We start from the raw sequence: 26103 nt of genomic DNA, 5'->3' as shown, positions 1-26103 counted from the left end.
CTCTTGAAATAAGCGGCTATGGGAGCGGCACGAGAGAAGTGACATTGACATATTATGACGTGACAGGGCATACAAATCTGAAGTCTCGCTGACGTTTGACGTCACAAAAATACTCTCCCGTGCTGCCATAACTATGTATGTATGTATGAATCCTAGTATTCAACAGGATACTCATAGGCTAGGCGTCCTAAATACCTAGTGCTTAGAGACACAGTAGTTAACTTGCGTATGCTCGTGACTCTAGGATTGGCGGATTTAAGATAAAGCTGTAAATGTATTGAGTTAAACTTTACACGTATAAACTTGCAAACCCTGACACCTTGACATTTGACATTGGTACAGGAGGAGGACAAGCCAGAAGATTCCCACACGCCGCCCGACAAGATCATGAAAGCGGTTCTGTCCGCAGACACCCTCAACAAAATGAACAGCATGATTTTCAACGGAAAACCAGCGCAGCAGGTAAGTTCAAAAATTCAAACAGGTAGCATGCCCTCTCTAATTTCATCATCATTTCAATCATAGAACATCCACAGCTGAACATAGGCCTCCCCCAATGATTTCCAATTGCCGGTTGGTATAGTCTGGTCTCGCACACACACTGCGGGCGCGCGTCGCACAGTCGCGACAGCAACATAATTACGCGCGAGCGATAAGGATGGGTAGCTTGGGGTCATTGGACAAAATTCTACGTGCTCGCAGACCAGGCTTTAGCTGCATCCAGCGCCTTCCTGCTACCCTTATGAGATCGTCGGTCCTTGTGATTGGACGTCCTATGCTGCGCTTTCCAGTACGTGGCCGCCACTCTACCCCCTCTAATTTGCCAGGGGGATTCGGCCTGCATTCCCTACGATGGCCAGATTGGTTGGGGATACCAAAAGAGTAAATACAATCATCTCTACTCTTTCTGAGGATGTTGTAAGAAGCGACTATGGAACAAATATGGAGGCTTCTGTGGCCTAATTCACGTATTTTGACAGTCAAAATCTCGCTGACGTTCAGAAGTCGTCCCATTGAAAAACAGTTCTAAATCCGTATTCACAAGGGTCATTTCGATAGAACGATTACTCGATAGGATCGCAACTCAGTGTTTTGTTGTCGTTGAAGTTTTGTTACGTGAATGAGGCTACTGGTCTGGTAAATGTGGGGAGTGTAAGCCAAATTCTCCATTGCTTCTGGTGAGTTACAGAGATTCGTCCTCCTGCTATATTGTTGCGTCAGTGATTCATTTCATACATGTCCGACCGATCCATACTCAGTTCAAGAAGTTTTAGTGATACGTCTGTTTCGTCACTACACTAAGAAGGGGGATGTGTTCATAGAATGTTTGAAAGAATATTTCGCACTATGCCACTGTGACTACACTAATATAGATTAATCGACCTTAATAGCCCTAGAATGGGCCTAAGTACTGAATAAAAGGTCACCCAAAGGGCGATGGAGCGTGCTATGCTCGGAGTTTCCCTACGTGATCGAATCAGAAATGAGGAGATCCGTAGGAGAACCAGAGTGACTGACATGGCCCGCAGAATCGCTAAAATCAAGTGGCAGTGGGCGGGGCACATAGCTCGTAGAGCTGATGGCCGCTGGGGCAGTAAAGTTCTTGAATGGCGACCACAAGCCGGAAGACGTTGCATGGGCAGGCCTCCCACTAGGTGGACCGACGATCTGGTGAAGGTCGCGAGAGGTGCCTGGATGCGAGTGCCGCAGGGTCGGTCTTCGTGGAAATCCTTGGGGTAGGCTTTTGTCCAGCAGTGGATATCTTTCGGCTGAAACGAACGAACTGAATAAAAGATTTGACTTTGACCATTTTCATTCCTAGATATCAAGTTCAGCATCCAAACCGCGAGCCAACGTGGTAAGCAGCGTGAAATCCTTCATCCCAGCCTCCACTTCCAAACTCAGCTCTGTGAGCAAACACAAGGAAGCGGCTGAGGAAAGCCTGAAGAGGGAGAAAGAAGACGCCAGGAAGAAAAAGGAAGCTATGCTGGAGGCGAAACGGGAACAGCAGAAGAAGTAAGACGCTTTTGTTTAGTAGTTAGTTAAGTTCTTTGTTTCAGCTAAGATTTAGGTAGACTTTGGTTAAAGGAAAACTCTTAAAATAATAAAAATATTGAAGGGAATAATACAAAATCTTTTTTTTATTACTGTTGTGCAAAAAGATTAGCAAGCTGAAGTGGCAATGGGCAGGGCCGCGTAGGATGTCCATCCACAAGGTGGATTGACGACCTCATAAAGGTAGCAGGAAGGCGCTGGATGCAGGCCGCCACCAACCTGCCATTGTGGAAATCATTAAGGGAGGCCTATGTTCAGCAGTGGACGTCCTATGGCTGAAATGATGATGATGATTGGCATTAACACAACTAAATTTCATGCATTCTTTCTTACATATGCCTAATTATGTATATTGTCTCTTGTTTCTACTAGAGCTGCATTGAATGAAGTTAGGTCAATGAATATTAACAATCACATTCTTTGCAACCCAGTTTTCATACATCTCTTAAATAAAATCAGTTTTATGCCCGTTATATATCAGTCGTATACCCCTATGAAAACAAAATTCCTGTTATGAGTTACCATAGGGGTCACTTAAAAATTAGGGATTGATGGTGAAAATGGGCATTAAAAACCTAAATAATATTAATGGTTGTAGTAACTATTGCCGGATGTTATAGCATAAAAGAACACACATTCCAAACTCTAAAACCTTTTATATTATTTTAAACCTTCATAGTCACTGACATAATAATTATTAATTAAGGTACATAGTAGCAATCCCGTAAATAATAACTAAGACCTTTTTCCATTTCCTCAGAAAACGCGAAGAGAAAATGGCCGCCGCGGCCGCTGTACGTGAAGCCGCGGAAAGGGAACGCCGCGCCGCCATGGAGGCAGCCGCGAGAGAACGTATGGAGAAACAAGCATATGTCGACCAGGGCAAGCTGGAGAGGCTGAAGGAGACTGAGAGGGTGAGTGGAGTCTTCTTTAAATCCCCCACCATTTATTTATTTCCTAGCAGTCTAGGAGGCAGTGGAAAGGGAGCGCCGCGCTACCAGCGCCGAGCGCTTGAAAGTGATTGAGAGAGTAAGAAGATACTTCTTATTGGATTTCCCTATTTACTTATTGACTAGCAATCCAGTCGTAGATGGAGGCCGCGGCCAGAGAACACATGGAGAAGCAAGCGCATGTAGATCAGGGCAAGCTGGAGAGGCCGAAGGAGACTGAGAGGGTAAGTTGACACTCCTTTTCAGATGCCGCTCACTGTTAGACAAAGGCCTCCTATAAGGATTTCCACTAGAATCAGTTCTAGATCGTCTGCCCATCGGATAAGGGGCCCGCCTACGACTTAATATGCCGCCATGGAGAGGGTATGAGAAGCAAGCTCATGTGGACCAGGGCAAGCTAGAACGGCTGAAAGAGACTGAAAGGGTAAGAAGCCTAAATTCTGTTTTATTCCTTCCCATTTACTTATTGACTAGCAGATGAAGGTAACGGCAAGAGAGCGCATAAAGAAGCAAGCTCATGTGGACAAACTGGAGCGATTGAAAGAGACCGAGAGGGTAAGTCGAGTCTTCTTTGGGAATCTCCCCGTTTACTTATTTACTAGCAGTCTGGGTGGCAGCTTGAGCGATTGAAAGAGACTAAGTGGAGTCTTCTTTGAATCCCCCAATGGGGATCCCCCACCATTTATTTATTTCCTAGCAGTCTAGGAGGCAGTGGAAAGAGCACCGCGCCGCCATGAAGGCCGCGGCAAGAGAACTCATGGAGAAGCAAGCGCATGTCAATCTAGGAAAGCTTGAACGGTTGAAAGAAACTGAGAGGGTAAGGAATTCGTTTCAGCCTTGTGCTATTCACTGCTGGATAAAGGCTTCCCTCAAGGATTTCCACAACGACCCGTCCTATGCTGCCTGCATCCAGATTCTTTTTGCGACCTTCACCAGATCGTTGGTCCACCTAGTGGGGGCCTGCCCACACTTCATCTTCCGTCCCCCATTTCTGATTCGATCACGCAGGGAAACTCCGAGCTTATCCCGCTCCATCGCCCTTTGAAGTGACCTTGAGCCTTCTTATGAGGCCCATAGTAACTTATAAGCTTCATTTTGTTTTATTTTATTTATTTGTCTACAGAAAAAGCAAGAGCTAGCCCGCAAGGTGGCAGAGACAGAAGAACGGCGGCGAGCAGAAGAGCAAGCGAGACAACAACGTTTGGCTGACGAACAGAAACGCGCCGACGCGTTACGACGCAAGCAGATCGAGGAAGCCGAGGCGTAAGTCATCATCATCATCATCATCATTTCAGCCACAGGACGTCCACTGCTGAACATAGGCCTCCCCCAATGATTTCCATATTGCCCAGTTGGTAGCGGCCTGCATCCAGCGCCTTCTTTCTACCTTTATGAGTTCATCTGTCCACCTTTCTCTAGGATTAAGTACATACTGGTATTTCAAGTTTATGTTACCACAACTCTTGGCCTGTATACCTGATGATCCGGCCGAAGATGGAAGCGAGCTTCACTCGTTATCATCAATCACAGAGAAACTGGCTTTCTATCTTAACTCCGAATCTTCTTTACTGGGAAAATGCTTTTGATATTGTGGTTATGGAAAACAGGAAGGCATGTGCTAGGTGAACTAGCATAGTAATTGTTATTGACCTTGAATTATAGACCCAATAAACTGAACTGTCCCACCCGTGATATTGACAGGGCACCACTGTCAATACCGGATCGCTAGTTCCGATTTTTGCCACGTTGGAAACTATATAATTAAACAATGGTGGCGCCCCCCTGTCAATGTCACAGGCAGGTCAAGTGTAGGCTGTGTAGGTCATCTTTATCATTATTTATTGACGTGACAGGAAACTTATCTAAAGATTTTCTCTTTCAGAATGAAAAAGGAGGCTGCAATAATGGCCAAAGAAATAGAAAAGAGGCAAAAGGAATACATTGAAAAGCAGAAGTTAAAACATCGGCTGGAAGACAAACGTGAGTATCTATGCATGCATAGACAAATTTTTGTGATTTATTTGCCTTACGTGTTTTATTGTAGTTGTACCATTTAGCGCTTTAGTCCCAGTAGAGTAGAATAGAACCAACCTCGCTCATCCCATTGATGGCTCAAAACGGACTAAAGATAATAAATACTTACATCAGACCTCCTTACGGGGCTCCTTGATCTAATTACGTTTTTAATGGGGCCCTCGAATAAGTTTTGATACAGGGCCCGTATAAGGTGGGCTATGCTATGCCACTGAGTGTAGGCCAATTCATCAATTTAGCCTCTAGATAGCGCGTAAAAGGCGATAACAGCTTGTGAAAGGCGATACGATGTTGATCCTTTTCTGAGTTGATTAGTGTGTTATAACCAATGACCGGATGATATTTTATTATAAACTAGCTTTCCACCCGCGGCTTCGCCCGCGTGAAAAAAGGGCTGTTTTTAGGGATTGTCCAGAAATTATTCAATATTTTCTCGCCGTAAAAACCTTCCTTGGACTTCAACGAACATTAAAAAAAAAGAATTGGTAATTTGGTCCAGGCGTTGTTGAGTAAGCGCTTACCAGCACATTTTGCGATTCATTTTAATATTATAGATAAATATTAACTTGTTTATTTCCAGAGAACACCCCGCTTAAAATGGGCACGCCCGGCCATTCTGCGCACACGGAGCCGGTATACATGGCGGACGGCTTCCAGTACCTTAACTCGGATTCCGACTCTGAGCAGCCCGAGCGACCCGTGCCCGCCTGGAGCACTTCCAAGGTCAGAATAAATGTTGGATTTATGAGGGTAGTTGAAAATCTTCAAGCCCGCCCGAACGGACGACGCCGCGAGCCGCCAGTCTGCTTGTGACCACGGCTGCAGCATCGCAGCCGAAACGTCAAGCCGTGAGTACATAATGTAACTCAGTAATAAACATCGCTAAGACCCGTGTCTTACTATTTTAACGGAATAAATGTTATTTACCCGTCTACGCCGGGTTATCCGGGCCTTTTCAAGGCGAGAGTGAAGGCACTTACAGGGCAGATATGTACCATCCTAGACTGCATCCCACTTAACACTAGGTGCGATTGCGGGCAAACAAACACCCCGTTCAAAGTGGGCACGCCCGGGCATTCTGCGCACACGGAGCCGGTATACATGGCGGACGGCTTCCAGTACCTTAACTCGGATTCCGACTCGGAGCCGCCCGAGCGACCCGTGCCCGCCTGGAGCACTTCTAAGGTCAGAATACAGTTGTTTTGAAGGTTTTATTGCAGGACTAGCTGTGCGCGAGACTTCGTACGCGTGGAGACTCCACCCCCTTTTACTCATTTAGGGGTGGAGTTTCGTAAAATCCCGTCTTAGTGAGAAAAGGAACGTCTAAAAGGAACCCCCATGCAAAATTTGAGACCCCTAGCACTTGTAGTTTCTGAGATTTCGTGATGAATGAGTCAGTCAATGACTTTTCGTTTTAAATAGATAGATTGTTATCATCGACCGATAGAACCATAACCTGTATAGCTAAGATGTGCGCCACGATTTAAAATGGCCGATGATTTCCAGTATCTCAACTCTGATTTCGACTCCGCCACCTGGAGCACTTCTAAGGTCAGAATAAATGTTATTTACCCGTCTGCGCCGGGTTATCCGGGCCTTTTCAAGGCGAGAGTGAATAGGCACTTACAGGGCAGATATGTACCATCCTAGACTGCATCCCACTTAACACCAGGCGCGATTGCGGTCAATCAAACACCCCGCTTAAAGTGGGCACGCCCGGCCATTCTGCGCACACGGAGCCGGTATACATGGCGGACGGCTTCCAGTACCTTAACTCTGACTCCGACTCCGAGCAGCCTGGAGTACTTCCAAGGTCAGAATCTGATTTGTTTTGAAGGTTTTATCGCAGGATAGTTAGAGCCAGGTGGAAGTCAAGAGAGCACGCGGTCGATCGCTAACCGCTCGATAGACGACATCACAAAGGCTACTGAGTCCATGGTCTAGTGCAGCGGTTCCCGAAAGGTGGTCCGCGGAACCCTGGGGTTCCGTGGAAAGGCCGCAAGGGTTCCGTAAAAAATATTATCCCACATTTCGTGACCGACGTTGTTCACGCGCACCGACTTGTTTACGCACAAGGGAGGGGCAGGGGCACGCCCTGCGGGGCGGAGTAGTACGGGGGTTCCGCTAGGAAAAGTATAATCAATTAGGGTTCCTTGGCAAAAAAAAATTGGGAAACCCTGGTCTAGTATACTCGCGACGCCTCTAACCGTCAGAAATGGAAGCACATCGCCAGGAGAGCTACCATCGGAGATGACATCACCCCACCATGTACCTCGTCAGCGCAACCACGACCACTGGCAAGATAAATGAAAATGAAATATTTTATTCAGCGACACAAATCAAAAATATTTAACAAAAGTAAAGAGAGTAGGTAATGTGCGTGTCACCGAAACGGTATCCACTCAGCATCATGTCGAGGTGTCGTAAGGGACACCACGACGCTGGTCTTCCGTGGATACTCGGAGGGCAAGAGGCACTGCTATAACACAGCAATACTACTCCGGTTGCAGTACAAGTAGGCCTGTTCATCTCCGCGAGTTTACATCGAAAACAAAACACGCACGATTGCCCCCTACAAGAGTACTATTCGACAAGGCCTCACATACGAGCGAACATTGACTCACGCACGCGTATTCTTGTGTATGATGGAAAAAAATAAAGAAAATGGTGTACTAAATACTGTGCAGTATTTAACTGCCTAAATAATAATAAAAACACAGAATGTACTTTTTTAAGTTGCCTGAAGACACTGAGAGGTAAATAAGTAGTTAATATTATTCATGATAATTCATGCTAAATCATGTATTTCCTCCGCCATTTTCTGCAAATTGGCACCTCACGTCACATCATTTTACCGAAGTCAGCCCTATAGCTTCGGCGCAGTACCGATCACTGACGTTTGTCAACAAAACTTCTGACAAACTTGCTTGACTCTTGAGACAAGCTAAATTACACCATATTGTTAATGACATTGAGCATACATTTTTTTAAATACCTTCGCGAAGTAAAACTTCTGTACGTAGTACTTATTATTATTCTGTGGTACAAGTAACACAGTTATCACTAAAAAAACACACCGATTTCCTTACTGGTAGGCGAAGAATACAACACTGTTACTTAATGAACAAAGACTAGGTAGGTACAGTCGATAGCACATCAGGTTACACACTCCGATTGCAAAACAGCTCCCATCACAAGAGTGCCCGACTAAGAAGATTCATCATCCACGATAGAATCGTTACCTGTATGTAGCTAGGATACGCGCCACGTATATCATGGCGGACTGCTTCCAGTATCTTAACTCGGATTCAGACTCGGAGCAGCCCGAGCGACCCGTGCCTGCCTGGAGCACTTCCAAGGTCGGAATAGGAGTTGTTTTGAAGGTTTTCTTTCAGGATTATAGACGTAGCAGGGATCGTAACCGTATCAACTCGAGGCGGTCAGTATTATTTGTATGAAACTCCATACTGCAACCCACACTTATCCGCACGGTAACGTAAACGCTTTGTCTCGCGTTTGAGAGCGCGCGAGAGGCGATACGGTGTTGATCCCTTTCCGAGTTGATAAGTCTGCTAAGAGCTTTATTGTCACCGACTGATAGAACTGGAACCTGTATAAGTAGCTAGTATGTGGATTTAAATGGCGGACGGCTTCCAGTATCTCAATTCTGATTCCGACTCGGAGCCGCCCGAGCGACCCGTGCCCGCCTGGAGCACTTCTAAGGTCAGAATACAATTGTTTTGAAGGTTTTATCGCAGGATATTCATCATAGTTCAGGGCCAGGTGGAAGGCAAGAGATCACGCCGATCGCCAAAAAAGGAGCACTTCTAAGGTCAGAAATTATCATCATTTCAGCCACAGGACGTCCACTGCTGAACATAGGCCTCCCCTAATGATTTCCACAATGGCTGGTGGCGGCCTGCATCCAGCGCCTTCCTGCTACCTTTATGAGACTGTCCGCCTTGTAGGTGGAAGCTTGTACCACGCTGCGTTTTCCGGTACGCGGCCTCCATTCTAGAACCTTGCTGCCCCTCCGGCCGTCAGTTCTGCGTACTATGTGCCCTGCCCATTGCCACTTCAGCGAACTCTATAACCGTCAGAAATAGACACACATCGCCAGGAGATGACATCGAACACCCCACCGTGTGCCTCGTCAGCGCAACCACGACCACTCTGACAATAGTGCCGACTAAGAAGATTTATCATCGCCCGATAGAACCGTTACCTGTATGTAGCTAGGATACGCGCCACGATTTAAATGGCGGACGGCTTCCAGTACCTCAAACTCTGAACAGCTCGAGCGACCCGTGCCCGGGTTATATGCAACAACGGACTTTTAAAGGTTGACACTATTATTGAAGAAAATAATACTCTTTGCAGAATTGCTGGGTGAAGCTTCGCATTCACAACTACCGCGGCTTTTTTTATGAAACACGCATGTAAATAAGATTTCCAAATACCGGTCCCGCGCTGCCTGCATCCAGTTTCTTGCCGCGACCTTCACCAGATCGTCAGTCCACCGAGCTACCTACCTACACTACGTTTTCCAACTTATGGTTGTCATTCGAGAACTTTCTTCCCCAATTCATCACGTTTCTGTTTTATTAATTTAATATTTTCTCCCCAGGCCCGCAAGCAAGCCCTAATGATCCAGTGCCAAGTGTCCCAAGCGCACGTGGACCGTTTGTTCAGCGTCCGGGTGCACAGTCCGGACCTGCGGCACATCTTTCCGGACATCGAGCGCGCGCGGCTGAAGCGGACGTCTTCGGCCGTGTGGCGCACGCCGCCCGGACAGCGCCTGCCCGCCCTGCACGAGTGACGTAAGAATTACTATCCCAACTAATATTATAAATGCGAAAGTAACTCTGTCTGTCTGTCTGTCTGTCTGTCTGTCTGTCTGTCTGTTACGCTTTCCCGCTTAAACCTCGCAACCGATTTTGATGAAATTTGGCATAGAGATAGTTTGAGTCCCGGGAAAGAACATAGGATAGTTTTTATCCCGGTTTTTGAAACAGGGACGCGCGCGATAAAGTTTTTCTGTGACAGACAAAATTCCACGCGGGCGAAGCCGCGGGCGGAAAGCTAGTTATTTCTATACTTAACAGCTAACACCACTGGCGAGTCACAAGACCTGACTATACAGTGGCCCATCCTGGAGAGTCCAAATGTGATAAAGTTCTGCTCTCGGTCGCGTTCGCACACTCACTGCGGCCGCCCGTCGCACAGTCGCGACAGCGATATAATTACACGCGAGCGATAAGGATGGGTAGCTTGGGGTCATTGGACGAAATTCGATCTGCTCGGCGACCGGACTTTAGTCCTCTACAGTGGCGCCAACTGGTGAGCGCGTGATGTAAGTTGATTTTATGGAATTAAGAGGGCACTTCCAATACCCGTTGTGCTAGGTGAGCGACGGGGCATGAAGCTAAGCGACGCTATGTAACAAATAGTACACAATGAGTGTAACAAAATGAGTGTTTTGATTGAAATGTAAGGGCTCTATCCTTTAAGATACCATAGCGACGCCACAAATCGCGCCTTAGTAATGTAAGTCATCACTTTAGCCATAGGACGTTCACTACGAAACGTAGGCCTTTCTCACGACAGATTAGCTGGTTCATAGCGGCCTGCATCCAGCGCCTTTATAAGATCATCTGCCCACCATATGGCTGAGCATCTGACGCTGCGCTTTCCTGGTAAGTGCCTCCACTCCAGAACCTTCCTGCCCCAGCCGTGTTCTGCTCCCGGCCCTGTCCAGCGCCAAGTGTCCGGGCGCACGTGGCCCGGCTGTCCGGCGTCCGGGTGCACAGCCCGGACCTGCGGCACCTGTTCCCGGACATCGAGCGCGCGCGGCTGAAGCGGACGTCCTCGGCCGTGTGGCGCACGCCGCCCGGACAGCGCCTGCCCGCCCTGCACGAGTGACGTGAGTAGATAGACGAACTATAATTAGATAGATAACCTCTTCATTGTACTCGACACCCAAGAGTCGAGTCTTTAGTTCCGGCACATCTTCCCTGCGACATTGAGACGCCTAACTATCGCCTATCCGCAATACATATTCGTCATCATTTCAGCCACATCTAGCGTCTTCCATTACCCATTTTCCTAGATAAATGACAGGATGCGACGTAATGCGACTAATATTCACGCGATGTGTGTCCTATGCGACTACGTAAGCTACGTCGTTCCTCCTCGATCCTCGTGTGATATAAGTAACTTGGTCGAATTGCAAGAACCCTATCCATTATGATACTATAGCGGCGCCACTGGTCATGCCTTAGTGGTGTAAGTCACCATTACAGCCACAGGACGTCCTCTGCTGAACATAGGCCTCTCAAGACAGATTAGCTGGTTGATAGCAACCTGGTATCCAGCGCCTTCATAAGGTCATCTGTCCACCATATGGACGAACATCTCACGCTGCGCTTTCCTGGTAAGTGCCTCCACTCCAGAACCTTCCTGCCCCAGCCGTGTTCTGCTCCCGGCCCTGTCCAGCGCCAAGTGTCCGGGCGCACGTGGCCCGGCTGTCCGGCGTCCGGGTGCACAGCCCGGACCTGCGGCACCTGTTCCCGGACATCGAGCGCGCGCGGCTGAAGCGGACGTCCTCGGCCGTGTGGCGCACGCCGCCCGGACAGCGCCTGCCCGCCCTGCACGAGTGACGTGAGTAGATAGACGAACTATAATTAGATAGATAACCTCTTCATTGTACTCGACACCCAAGAGTCGAGTCTTTAGTTCCGGCACATCTTCCCTGCGACATTGAGACGCCTAACTATCGCCTATCCGCAATACATATTCGTCATCATTTCAGCCACATCTAGCGTCTTCCATTACCCATTTTCCTAGATAAATGACAGGATGCGACGTAATGCGACTAATATTCACGCGATGTGTGTCCTATGCGACTACGTAAGCTACGTCGTTCCTCCTCGATCCTCGTGTGATATAAGTAACTTGGTCGAATTGCAAGAACCCTATCCATTATGATACTATAGCGGCGCCACTGGTCATGCCTTAGTGGTGTAAGTCACCATTACAGCCACAGGACGTCCTCTGCTGAACATAGGCCTCTCAAGACAGATTAGCTGGTTGATAGCAACCTGGTATCCAGCGCCTTCATAAGGTCATCTGTCCACCATATGGACGAACATCTCACGCTGCGCTTTCCTGGTAAGTGCCTCCACTCCAGAACCTTCCTGCCCCAGCCGTGTTCTGCTCCCGGCCCTGTCCAGCGCCAAGTGTCCGGGCGCACGTGGCCCGGCTGTCCGGCGTCCGGGTGCACAGCCCGGACCTGCGGCACCTGTTCCCGGACATCGAGCGCGCGCGGCTGAAGCGGACGTCCTCGGCCGTGTGGCGCACGCCGCCCGGGGAGCGCCTGCCCGCCCTGCAAGAGTGACGTGAGTCGCTTGGGACTTTATTGGGTACTTGGGATATAAGGAACTCCCTATACCAGTATCTTTAGTGCCATCGTCACGCTAGCAACTCCCCACACTAGTATCTTGCTAGCAACTCCCCACACTAGTATCTTGCTAGCAACTCCCCACACTAGTATCTTGCTAGCAACTCCCCACACTAGTATCTTGCTAGCAACTCCCCACACTAGTATCTTGCTAGCAACTCCCCACACTAGTATCTTGCTAGCAACTCCCCACACTAGTATCTTTAGTGCCATCTTCACGCTAGCAACTCCCCACACTAGTATCTTGCTAGCAACTCCCCACACTAGTATCTTTAGTGTCATCGTCACGCTAGCAACTCCCCACACTAGTATCTTGCTAGCAACTCCCCACACTAGTATCTTTAGTGTCATCGTCACGCTAGCTACTCCCCACACTAGTATCTTTAGTGTCATCGTCACGCTAGCAACTCCCCACACTAGTATCTTTAGTGTCATTGTCACGCTAGCAACTCCCCACACCAGTATCTTTAGTGTCATCGTCACGCTAGCAACTCCCCACACTAGTATCTTGCTAGCAACTCCCCACACTAGTATCTTGCTAGCAACTCCCCACACCAGTATCTTTAGTGCCATCGTCACGCTAGCAACTCCCCACACTAGTACCTTGCTAGCAACTCCCCACACTAGTATCTTGCTAGCAACTCCCCACACTAGTATCTTGCTAGCAACTCCCCACACTAGTATCTTGCTAGCAACTCCCCACACTAGTATCTTGCTAGCAACTCCCCACACTAGTATCTTGCTAGCAACTCCCCACACTAGTATCTTGCTAGCAACTCCCCACACTAGTATCTTGCTAGCAACTCCCCACACTAGTATCTTGCTAGCAACTCCCCACACCAGTATCTTTAGTGTCATCGTCACGCTAGCAACTCCCCACACTAGTATCTTTAGTGCCATCGTCACGCTAGCAACTCCCCACACTAGTATCTTTAGTGCCATCGTCACGCTAGCAACTCCCCACACTAGTATCTTTAGTGCCATCGTCACGCTAGCAACTCCCCACACTAGTATCTTTAGTGTCATCGTCACGCTAGCAACTCCCCACACTAGTATCTTGTCATCGTCACGCTAGCAACTCCCCACACCAGTATGTCCTCTGCGGAACATAGGCCTCTCAAGACAGATTAGCTGGTTGATAGCAGCCTGGTATCCAGCGCCTTCATAAGGTCATCTGTCCATCTTGTGGGTGGACGTCTTCCGCTGCGCTTTCCTGGTAAGTGCCTCCACTCCAGAACCTTCCTGCCCCAGCCGTGTTCTGCTCCCGGCCCTGTCCAGCGCCAAGTGTCCGGGCGCACGTGGCCCGGCTGTCCGGCGTCCGGGTGCACAGCCCGGACCTGCGGCACCTGTTCCCGGACATCGAGCGCGCGCGGCTGAAGCGGACGTCCTCGGCCGTGTGGCGCACGCCGCCCGGGGAGCGCCTGCCCGCCCTGCAAGAGTGACGTGAGTCGCTTGGGACTTTATTGGGTACTTGGGATATAAGGAACTCCCTATACCAGTATCTTTAGTGCCATCGTCACGCTAGCAACTCCCCACACTAGTATCTTGCTAGCAACTCCCCACACTAGTATCTTGCTAGCAACTCCCCACACTAGTATCTTGCTAGCAACTCCCCACACTAGTATCTTGCTAGCAACTCCCCACACTAGTATCTTGCTAGCAACTCCCCACACTAGTATCTTGCTAGCAACTCCCCACACTAGTATCTTTAGTGCCATCTTCACGCTAGCAACTCCCCACACTAGTATCTTGCTAGCAACTCCCCACACTAGTATCTTTAGTGTCATCGTCACGCTAGCAACTCCCCACACTAGTATCTTGCTAGCAACTCCCCACACTAGTATCTTTAGTGTCATCGTCACGCTAGCTACTCCCCACACTAGTATCTTTAGTGTCATCGTCACGCTAGCAACTCCCCACACTAGTATCTTTAGTGTCATTGTCACGCTAGCAACTCCCCACACCAGTATCTTTAGTGTCATCGTCACGCTAGCAACTCCCCACACTAGTATCTTGCTAGCAACTCCCCACACTAGTATCTTGCTAGCAACTCCCCACACCAGTATCTTTAGTGCCATCGTCACGCTAGCAACTCCCCACACTAGTACCTTGCTAGCAACTCCCCACACTAGTATCTTGCTAGCAACTCCCCACACTAGTATCTTGCTAGCAACTCCCCACACTAGTATCTTGCTAGCAACTCCCCACACTAGTATCTTGCTAGCAACTCCCCACACTAGTATCTTGCTAGCAACTCCCCACACTAGTATCTTGCTAGCAACTCCCCACACTAGTATCTTGCTAGCAACTCCCCACACTAGTATCTTGCTAGCAACTCCCCACACCAGTATCTTTAGTGTCATCGTCACGCTAGCAACTCCCCACACTAGTATCTTTAGTGCCATCGTCACGCTAGCAACTCCCCACACTAGTATCTTTAGTGCCATCGTCACGCTAGCAACTCCCCACACTAGTATCTTTAGTGCCATCGTCACGCTAGCAACTCCCCACACTAGTATCTTTAGTGTCATCGTCACGCTAGCAACTCCCCACACTAGTATCTTGTCATCGTCACGCTAGCAACTCCCCACACCAGTATGTCCTCTGCGGAACATAGGCCTCTCAAGACAGATTAGCTGGTTGATAGCAGCCTGGTATCCAGCGCCTTCATAAGGTCATCTGTCCATCTTGTGGGTGGACGTCTTCCGCTGCGCTTTCCTGGTAAGTGCCTCCACTCCAGAACCTTCCTGCCCCAGCCGTGTTCTGCTCCCGGCCCTGTCCAGCGCCAAGTGTCCGGGCGCACGTGGCCCGGCTGTCCGGCGTCCGGGTGCACAGCCCGGACCTGCGGCACCTGTTCCCGGACATCGAGCGCGCGCGGCTGAAGCGGACGTCCTCGGCCGTGTGGCGCACGCCGCCCGGGGAGCGCCTGCCCGCCCTGCGCGAGTGACGTGAGTAGCTTGGGACTTTAATTGGGTACTTGGGGTATAAAGAACTAACCTCACTAGTGTCTTTCAAGTGTCGTAGTCTCACAACGCAACGTTTTTCCGGACAATTAACGCAACCTCTTCACTTCGCTGTTGCTTTTTCGACAGCCACTCAATATTTCAGCCACAAACATCCACAGGTTTTTCTTAAGACAACGGTTGATAGCGAAAGTAGCATACAAGGAACCCCTTCACACTTTTAAGTGTCATAGTGTCGCCAGCGCCCGCGCAGCGTCAATAGCATATCGATTCGGCATAATGGGCGTCGCTCTTGAAAGACGCTAATGTGGGAGTCCCTTAGTGGTTCTCAACCAGTGGTCACAGAAGCTTCATCACATCTTCGTGGACATCAGACAGCTATGTACACGAGGGGTATAAGTAGCTTGAATCCTTAAGGAAACCATCATGGCGCCACCGGTCGCAAATCAATAGTGTAAGTAATTTTTCAGCCATAGGACGTCCTCTGCGGAGCATAGGCCTTTCTTAAGACAGATTGGCTGGTTGACAGCGGCCTGCATTCAACGCCTTTATAAGGTCATCTGTCCATCTTGTGATGGAAGTCCCACGCTACGCTTGCCGGTACGTAGCCTCCACTCCAGAACCTTGCTGCCCCATCGACCGTCAGTTCTGCGTGCTATGTGCCCTGCCCATTGCCGCATCCTTCTAGCCGCACCAATTATAGAATCTAATGTTACAGGGTTAGGGGGTCTAGCAATAAAATAATTACAATTCAACTCTCTTATCTTGCAACTAGTCGATTTTCGTTATTTAACTTATTTTACTTGTTTCAGGTAATCACTCCTCACTTTTCGGGAATACACAATGTCGCTGGCGGCCTGTCTTGTAAATATAACTTTATTAAACTTATTATGTTTATAATATAATGCAATCATGAGTATTATACGTAGCCGTTGCTGTTAGGCTACATTCCTTTAGAAAATAATATACTGCAACGATTTGTTTTTGCAAAAATCATCACATTTTAATGTAAATATTATCATCTGCCATTCATTTTGTTTTTTAGTTCTCGGCTGTTAAAACTTATTCCGTTTTTATTGTTTACCTCCGTTTATTGAAAATTGGTAGTTTTTAAAAATATTTTTAGTAAAATGTTTGATATTTCAAGCAGTAGTTTCAAAGGATTTTAACACCACACAAGCGAAAGGAAGCCTTAAAGTAAGTGACCTTATAGATTTAATATATAACGTTAACCCATGTATTTTTATTGTATAGTTGAATGCTGTTGGGATATAAAAGTGACAGGTTAGAATTTACTATTAAAGATTTAGACATGGTACCAATTTTGATGTCTGCTAAAATTGCTAAACTAGGTTTAGTGATAAATCTTATACTTTGGCACTATTTTAACAGCTATTAAAGTATTGTGAACAAACATGACTCTAAGTATTGTTCGAATAAAGTCTATTTATTAGACTGGGCTATACCACTGTCTAGCTATACAGTTTTTTGTGAAATTATGAAGACACTTTTACGTTATGCCAACAAATGTAATGAAAACGTAAAGGAAAAACGGGGTTTTTCTTTCATCAAACACGCGCCCGTACACAAACGATGCTTGCTTAAGTGAAGCAGAAAATCAAACGCACAGCGTTGAATAGAGCTTTGTGATTGGTTCGTGTGTCACCCTGTGCGTCCACGCGCACTGTGAAACCTCATAGTAATGTTTGTGAATACGGACGACAGATTTCTCTCTAAAGAGAATTTAAATAAAAAGTAAATGTGTTCACATAATTTTGCCGTTGACTGTATGAATTTAAAACCTGCCTGTCACAATCCCGAAGTATGATAAATAATGTTAATATTGTGTAGTCTTGAAATAGAGGCATGTTTAGAATTACTTATTTGACACAAAATTGGTATAAAACCATGCTAGCAATAATATAAAAGTTTGCTCAAAAACTAACGACAAATCAACACTAGTAAGCATGTCTTTGTAATTTTAGACTGTTTTTGCTAAAAGATCATGCTGCTATTCGGCATGTATAAACTTGAGCAAGCATGCATACTGTATAGCCTTAAAAGCAATAGTAAATTTTGTGTGCTACACAGTTATAGAATAATGTTTTAACGCTAAGACTGTTATGGATTGTAAGTTAGAAAATAAAAATTTTACATCTAGTATTTTTGAGTTTCTGTACCACCTTATTTTTTACGAGTGACACTGCAGTCAAAAGACGTAGCACACTTAAAAACCCGGAAAGGGATCGAAACCGTATCAAATCGCGGCAATCAGTATTATTTGTAAGAAATTCTTGCAGTATGGAGTTTATCCGCACCTTAATGTAAACGCCTCCGATTGACAGCGCGCGAAAGGTGTTGATCCATTTCCGAGTTGATAAGTCTGCTATGACCTTTACTTGTAAGGGCAAAGACTAGGTAATAAAAGAAACATTTGGTCTAAACAATACTTTATTGCTAAATACCACTGCATCCTTACATAATCGGTTTCAGTTGTACATTATCTAGTTCATAACAACTCGCCATCGAGAATATTTAATTTTGATACAATTTACATATAAATACGAGTGTCCCAGAATATCGGTAAAGGTGTTAAAGCCAGTGTCGAGTATTGCGTGTTTTACGGATACCCTCCAAACACTCATATCGGAATGTCGGCAGACTTGAACCGGCAGTATGTAGAATAGAATAAATATCGTTGAGAATGTAACTGAAGGACCAATTCAATAAACACCCACAATTTCCAGACGTTTCCATATAACCCATCCAAAAAGAACGTAAATCCAAAATGTCAGTTTTTGGTCCTTCGAGCCGGATGTTTAGTTCAAGGCGGCGGCACCAGAGATGATTTCGATCAGCTCCCTGGTAATGACAGCCTGTCGGGTTCTGTTGAAGGTGAGCGTGAGTTTGTCGATCATCTCTCCAGCGTTCTTGGAAGCGTTGTCCATGGCAGACATGCGGGAAGATTGTTCGGAGCATGCACCTGGGAATGAAGATTGTATATCAATGAGCTGCCATTAATGATAATGAGGCTAAATTATTAGTCACCGAGTAGGTAATTGCTGTATTTTTATTATCAAAAAGCTGACAGTTCGATTGAACTGTTTTTACAGACTTGACTAATTCTTAAAATTATATAGTCACACTACACACGCTACTTTTAGCATCGGCGCTTTTTAGAAGCTGAATGCAATGACCACACATTCCACACCGCACTTAAGAAGCTTAACACAGCGTTAGCAGTCACTAAAACGCGTGATTCCGATACCGCGTTCGAACGAATGATGTCGCGAAATCGCGATGCTGCATCGTTACAGTGGCAAAATCGCCAATCGCCAATACTAAAAGTAGCATACTGTGTGCTGCGGCTTTTACTGTTCTTGACCAATATTACACCAATAATAATTAATACATTCTCCTAGCAAGATATTAAAATTAATTTCCACAATATGTATGTGGAAATCATTGGGGGAGGCCTATGTTCAGCAGTGGACGTCCTATGGCTGAAATGATGATGGTATGTATGTTAGAGCAGCAAGCATGTGTTACCTTCTTTGAGCGCGTAGAACACCATGGAAGCGAGCGAGAACTCCATGTAGGATTGGATCACGTCAGCATCCAGAGAATCGTATGTCGCCAGTTTCGGGGCGCCCTGGAATTGAAAACGTAGGAGTTGTAACTTAAAATATCAAATAATCCTTTCCTTTACCAACCAGTATCGTGTACTTAACAGTATCGATAACTGACTAGAGATGGCGCAGACCTGAGGGAAAATCTTATTTATGGTCGAAAGCCAAGACACTGTGGGCCTCTCTTAGTTACTTAATTAACCAGAATCGTGCATTCCGAAAAACAAAAAATAGTATTGGAACTGAACAGATAAAAATATTAGATAAACAGATTTTAAATACTTTAACATTTTGAAAAAACCATAGATCAATTCCAGGGTCGTATTACGAAACGACACAGGTATATAAATCTACACTCAAGAAAATTCCTCTTAGTGTGTGTTTGTTCTACAGTTTGTGACTAACCATAGCAGTGGGTCTAGAGTTTATGTTTATAATGTGCGCTTTGTCTAGACTAGACAAAGCGCACATTATAAACATAAACCAGTCGAAAAATAGTTGTCATTTTTTTGTATGGAGTTATTCGATTTTCGATTCGATCATAAAGTGCAACTTGCCTAGTTTTACCAATTGATGTCAAGTTTGGATCCGTGCTAATTTCTAGCGTCCATAAAAATGATGAGGAAAATAATAGTGTCCGACCGAATGTTCGGTTTCGGTTTCGTTTTCGGTTGAGTTTCGGTAAAAACACGAGTTTCGGTTTAGTTTCGTTTTCGGCGGCAAACTTGCCGAAACTACGACCGAAACCGAATGTGCATTCGGGAGTTTCCGCGCTGTTATCGGTCATGTTCGGCGCGTTGAAAGAGTGAATGAATCCGATCAGAGCCAATGTCGTGATTCGCTCGCTTGTTTGTTTGCTGTTAGTTTTGTTGTGGTAGCGAATTTTCGAGTGATTTATTTTGAATTTGGTAAGTTTTATCTCGTTTTATGTCGTTATAACATAAGAGCGGGTAGTAAACATCAAAAAAAAATTTTTGGTTCGCAAATGCTATACGTAAACAAACATTGGTTAGGTAGTTAGTAATGACTATAGTGCATTGGTGATAATGTTATGGATTCAGAGTTTCAAAGTTCATTTTAGTATTTATCACCAAGGTATCCAAGTGGCAAGTACACAGTAGATACTAACGAAACCTCGATATCATTTTTGAAGATCTATCCATAGATACCCCACACGTATGTGTTTGATGAAAAAAAATTTTTGAGTTTCAGTTCTAAGTATTGGGAGCCCCCAATATTTATTATCTATTTTTTTTTTATTTTTGCATAAAAATCTTAATGCGGTTCACAGAATACCATCTACCTACCAAGATTCAACAGTATAGCTCTTATAGTTTCGGAAAAAATGGCTGTGACATACGGACAGACAGACATGACGAATCTATAAGGGTTCCGTTTTTTGCCATTTGGCTACGGAACACTAAAAATCTAGACTATAAATCCTTCTTTTTCTTTTTTAATACACAATTTGATACCTTTTAGAGTAAAAAGGCGCTTTATAAGTTCAATTTTAATGCAGTTTAAAGAGAAAACAATAAAGACTAACTAACTGATTATAATAACGTTTTCTTTATTTTTCCCTAAAAATATGAGCCTTGTAAGGAAGTTTCGGTTTCGGTTTCGGTTTCGGCCGAAATAGACACCGTTGCCGAAGTTCGTTTTCGGTTTCGGTTTCGGTCGTAAAACTAGTTTCGGTCGGACACTAGAAAATAAGAGTAGAAAGAAAAAGTAAATAGCCACCATATAGCCAACTGGCCATTTTCTAAGGTCTTTTCCCTACAGAATAATGTGTGTATGCTAAAACTGCTATTTTCGTAAGCTCACCTCAACAGCCTTCTGGCTGTACAACGGCAAATCGGACTGCATGTACGACACGACGGACTTGAACTTGTTGTAGATGATCTTGCCGGAGCCGAAGTCGTAGCCCGACGTCAGGATGCCACTGGCGATCTTGGACGCGTCGATAAAGGTGGGCGGGAGGCGCCCGATCTGGGGACGGATTGTTTATAAAGAGGTTGCTGGTGAATATCCGGCTCGAAGGACCATGTGAATATCTGGCTCGAAGGACCATGTTAATATCCGTCTCGAAGGACTATGTTAATATCTGGCTCGAACGACTTGAAAAAGGCAGGGACTGTCTTGAATAAATAAACGGTTAGACGCTGCAGCGCGCTGTACTGGTTGAAACTACAATGCTTTGTATGAAAGAAAGAAAGAAAGAAGAAAGAAAAAATGTTTATTCAGTATCATCGACAATACACTTACAATACTTATTATTATTTAATGAGAAGGTAATTACAATGATACTGAAAAGGTATCCACTCAGCATGGTGTCGTAGCATCTCAGTAGATAATGCCACGACGCTGGTCTTCCGTGGACACCCAAACAGGGAGAGCACTACTGAGCACAACAATTGCTGAGCACAACAATTGCTTGTCGTAACTTATGCATGCATGCATAAGTTTATAAAACACGGACGAGAAGAGCGAGTTTCTAAGATTAAGATGCTGACTTGCAACACTAGTAGATAGAAGCAGCTGATATAAGATTATGCCATAAAAATTAAAACAAAATAAGAAGCCGATATTTTTTTGTTGATATGATGACAGGGCAAGCTATATTAGAGTTGTGGATACTGATGCTTACATAGTAATAAACAATTAGAACTTGACGACTCGCATTTCCGAGTAGTAGTACTTATAACTACTCTTTGCTAACCTCAATACATATCAGTTCCAAACGTCCATTATTAGGACCATGATCCAATTTTAAAAAGTTTCCCCCTTTTTAATAAAAGTTACACCCTAGTTAAATTGTCATTTAGTATGGAAATGTCATTTTAGTCCAGAGTTCATCCCAAGTGTAACTGTTTATTAATAAGGGGGTTTGAGCTCACCTCGTTGCACACACCGATGATGTGCTTCCCATACAAGCGCTGCAGGATACCACGGGACTTGTCGCCCACGCAGATGACCTTGATGTTCTCCGCGCCAGGCTCCTGAAGCCGGAGTCGGATTACCTTGGAGACACCGGTGTGCACCGCGCCGCAAAGACCTGGGAAGATCATCACAAGGTCATTTAGACTCCACTGCAGGAGCATGACTAATAGGGTATTTGCCACCACCAATTAACTGTCAAAGTCAAAGTCAAAATTTCTTTATTTGTTTAGACTAATAAATAGTTCTTACAAATCGTCATTTTGCTCTTAAGGAGCCTCTACATGTCTCATAATCTTTTTACCCTACCAGCGCTTCGAGACCAACATTTGGCAAGTGCTGAGAAGAAGCGCCGCAACAAACTCAGTCACCACTGTCTGCCGGTTAATATAAATAAATAACTAACTGACGTACTTTTTAAACTGTCAAATGTCAACTCTCCCATAGATTTTGTATGGCAATACTAGCCAGCGACATCACTATTTTGTCAACTTAATTAAACTACTTTTTTCAATTAAAATACAACCAAAAATCTTAATTTGCAGGTAATGCCTGCAGCAAATTTAGTTTGTCACAGATCGTCATAAATTATAGCATATATGTTATTCTGGGTTATAAACAATAATACTGTAAAGTTTCATCAAAATCCGTTCAGTAGTTAGTAACAAACATCCAGACATCCAAACTTTCGCATTTATAATATAAGTAGGATTTAAAATTGATTAAGTTTTTAAGATCAGAATGATCAGCGCCTTTTGAAAAAAGTTGTGCTTTGGTTATTGGGGAGTAGTGAAAAATACTCAATTCTATGAAAGTAAATAAAGCTAATATAATAACTTACCTCTGTCAGAGGTGATAGCAACATACAGTTGCTTGGGCTCATCTTCTGGGGCAGCTACCTGCAGACGAATACATTCATGTTGAAAAATAATAACTGCACAACCATTTTGTTGTAAAAGATACACCGAGGGTGTTGTTTCAAACTAGTCTAAACTGGTGTAACTTCATAACTCTGAAAATGCAAGTCTAGGTACATCAGGAATGTTTTTTATTAATTGTTAAGTCTTTAATGGGTGTTTCTTCACCAACTAATTGTATTCAGAGCCCCGATTACGGTAATTTTTAACGTCTACAATCCAGACGCGCTTCTTCGATACGATTGGTCAAAACAGTCGGCTGTCAGTCAACGTCAGCTGTTTCGACCAATCGTATCGCAGAATCGATGAAGCGCGTCTGGATTGGAGACGTTAAAAATTACCGTAATCGGGGCACTGGCTTATTAACACTTTTATAAGGAAGAAAAATGAAGAGTAATCTTACCTCTGCCCTCTCGTAAAACTGCACAGCACCCTCGCCATAGGGACGAGCGGCCTTCAAGTCACGCTCAGCACGAGTGTATCTAAAAAAACACATTTTGTCTTAAAAAATGGGTATTGTTACATAAAAGTAACGTCTATTAAATCTACTGAAATTTATGTAACTATAAGATCCAAAATTCTACTTAATTAGTGTTAAAAATTCAAACCTTACCTACACCTTACATTGTACTACATTCAGCAAAATACCCAGTTGAAATTTTATTGTCACAAATTAATATTTTAAGTAGGAAAGGGATTGTGCAGGTACTTGATTCACTATACCAAAGTGCTTCACTGTGTATCCATATTCTGAACATAAATAAATTAATATCCTTCAACTGTTTTTAACAAGTGAAAATGTCAAAACTAGGCATTCCATAGAAGTTCCAATTCAAAACCTATTCAGCCAGTAACAAAGCATACCTAATTTGTTTTTTTTTATACTCCTATGTGGTGACAACGTATCTTACTGGCTAGTTACATGGTTTTGATCATCCTTATCCAAAATCCTACAAGGACACTTCACACACATTACAGCAGTGTTGAAACCGCCCAGAAACTCACTTGGCAGCTGACACCATTTTCATAGACTGGGTGATCTTCTGAATGTTCTTTACCGACTTCAATCGAATAGAAATGGCCTTCAATGTGGCCATGTTACGGTTCTGCTGGTTGTTAACCACAGCAACCACTTGGGTGCACACACCCGGCCCGAAACGACCCAGCATTTTTGCGGCTTCTGCGAAAAATAACGAGAAAATTGATTTATGAACAGGTTATGTCCTCCAGACTCCCAAGTTATGTAAGAAGGTTGGACTTGCTGTTATCAAAATATTTTCACGTAATGTACAGCACGGAGCACCGAAAAAACAACTGAGCACTGATTGGTAACGCAAAATTAACGTAAATAAAAGGCAATTACTAACTTTTGTGGGCTTTTTTTAGAAAAATCACCAGCCGACGAAAAATGTCGCTGGCTGAAAACGTCTGATGTGGGATGCCAGAAAAAAAAATAAGTGAACGCACCGTTTTGGTTAATATATTCAGCTGTAAAAAAAATCTACTGAAAATTAAATACTTTGTTATCAAAGCTATAAAATCAATGCTAAAGGAAAAACGAAAATTAAGAAAATATTTAGATACAAGGAAAATATTATAGCTACACATTTTAAAAACAATTTTTAATGTTTTCAGAACGCAGCAATCTGTGATGACTGATGACGTTTGGAAATGTTTCGTTTAGCGGAATTTTCATAACTTAATTAGTTCATAGAAATAATATTAGGGATTGTATGAATAAAAATAAGTGTCCACATCACAAAACGTTATTCTTATTATTCATTGTGTATTTGTTGTAAATTAACACTATAAATAATTACTAGATTATAAGTGAAACTCAAACGTCAAATAAAACCATCAGATAATCCTGCAACGGAACGTTTCATAAGCCAGCCAAATTAAAAATACCCCAAATTAAACGAAATAGGCCAGATATGCAAGCATTTATTTTTGGCAGAACTATCTAAAACTGACAGCGAAGAGTGACTAATTTCATTTGTTTTTGTTAAAATTTAATTAGATTTTAGAGCATTTGGTATACTTTTCAAGATGCCTACTCCAGAGAAGAACGTAATGGGAAACCCAGAAGAAATTCAGGAGCAGCCAACACGAGAAATAAGTCAAACAGATCATCTGAACAAGAAGCTTCTGACTTCGTTGTTCAACAGGATGAATGATGGTGAAGACTCCAATTTAAATAAAATGTTGGAGCCCGACAACATTCCAGAAGACGACGACGAGTGGAAGGAGTAATTTTAGCTGTATTCTAGTAAATAATTTACCCAGTGTATGTTTATACAAATAAAATGCTTTAATTGTACCAACTTTATTTTAGAAATATATTTTATCATATATTAATTATGTACACAAGTACGCTTAGGTACTACATACTTACTTCTCCTGTCACACCTTCCATGTCTCCTTTTCCAAACAAGTGCTTCAGGTCATCATATAAATGTATCACATACAATAATGGTGATTCCATCGATGATTTTCAAACTGCTTTGCTATGTAATTTAACCTTTTCAACGCCAACGACGGATACACCTGCCTTAAAAATGATGGCAGTAATAGGCTAATTGAGTATTATGTAAACTGAATAATTTATCAAGTGTGGCGTCAGAGTGATGGCTTTTGTATTTGACGTGGCGCTGAACAGGTTAATGTGGACTGAAATTGTTAGAAATTACAGGCACAGCAATAGCATAGTGCAAAACTGAATACTTTAGTAAGTAGGTCCTTTGAGAGTGGAGAAGTGGTGGTATGTTATAAATGTAAAGACATAGTTATGGTGGTTATGTGCTCATAATATGAAAATCTAAAATTAATAAACTTTTAGTGTTTTATAGGGACTTGGATTTTATTATAGAATTTTCATTAAATATACAAGATTTATTGAAGTTATCAAATTATTGGAAAGGAAATCAATCAGTACACTAGTAGGTAGGAATAACAGTTGCCAGATGATCAGACCACACAATTGGTTGAGCTATCTCCCACATAACAGCTTAAGGTTCTTGCTATACAAGCAAGGTCCTTAGAAATATTACGCTTTGAAGTAATTTTAAAATCAAAATCAAAATCAAAAAATATTTATTCAGTTTAGACCACAAGTGGCACTTATGGTATGGTTTAGGTAACACAAATAAAACACACAAG

The 26103-nt window shown here is 44.2% G+C and overlaps 2 protein-coding genes and 1 long non-coding RNA gene across 3 annotated transcripts in view; 2 read left to right on the top strand and 1 right to left on the bottom strand.

The window, feature by feature from the left end:
• LOC135083238 (inner centromere protein A-like) overlaps positions 1 to 9858 on the top strand; it is a 28566-nt gene extending 18708 nt beyond the window's left edge. The window contains exons 14-20 of the mRNA XM_063977976.1: positions 343 to 462; positions 1823 to 2016; positions 2816 to 2969; positions 4129 to 4268; positions 4888 to 4985; positions 5620 to 5762; positions 9667 to 9858. Coding sequence (XP_063834046.1) covers positions 343 to 462; positions 1823 to 2016; positions 2816 to 2969; positions 4129 to 4268; positions 4888 to 4985; positions 5620 to 5762; positions 9667 to 9858 — 1041 coding nt within the window. The remainder of the gene's footprint in view (positions 1 to 342; positions 463 to 1822; positions 2017 to 2815; positions 2970 to 4128; positions 4269 to 4887; positions 4986 to 5619; positions 5763 to 9666) is intronic.
• Positions 9859 to 11642: 1784 nt separating this feature from the next.
• LOC135083527 (uncharacterized) lies at positions 11643 to 17624 on the top strand. Its single transcript, XR_010259633.1, has 2 exons — positions 11643 to 11699; positions 16274 to 17624. It is a non-coding gene; the product is annotated as an uncharacterized LOC135083527 (long non-coding RNA).
• Positions 17625 to 17894: 270 nt separating this feature from the next.
• Positions 17895 to 26103, bottom strand: part of LOC135083408 (ATP synthase subunit gamma, mitochondrial) — an 89425-nt gene continuing 81216 nt past the window's right edge. The window contains exons 2-9 of the mRNA XM_063978149.1: positions 24312 to 24330; positions 23950 to 24124; positions 23348 to 23426; positions 22869 to 22926; positions 21988 to 22145; positions 20915 to 21079; positions 19011 to 19113; positions 17895 to 18444 (exon numbers count right to left, since the gene is read on the bottom strand). Coding sequence (XP_063834219.1) covers positions 18281 to 18444; positions 19011 to 19113; positions 20915 to 21079; positions 21988 to 22145; positions 22869 to 22926; positions 23348 to 23426; positions 23950 to 24113 — 891 coding nt within the window. The 5' untranslated portion in view covers positions 24114 to 24124; positions 24312 to 24330 and the 3' untranslated portion in view covers positions 17895 to 18280. The remainder of the gene's footprint in view (positions 18445 to 19010; positions 19114 to 20914; positions 21080 to 21987; positions 22146 to 22868; positions 22927 to 23347; positions 23427 to 23949; positions 24125 to 24311; positions 24331 to 26103) is intronic.

This window comes from Ostrinia nubilalis, chromosome 23 (assembly GCF_963855985.1).
Source record: "Ostrinia nubilalis chromosome 23, ilOstNubi1.1, whole genome shotgun sequence".
NCBI lineage: Eukaryota > Metazoa > Arthropoda > Insecta > Lepidoptera > Crambidae > Ostrinia > Ostrinia nubilalis.
Note: the sequence above shows the minus strand (reverse complement) of the source record. Positions and strands in the feature narration are given on the sequence as shown.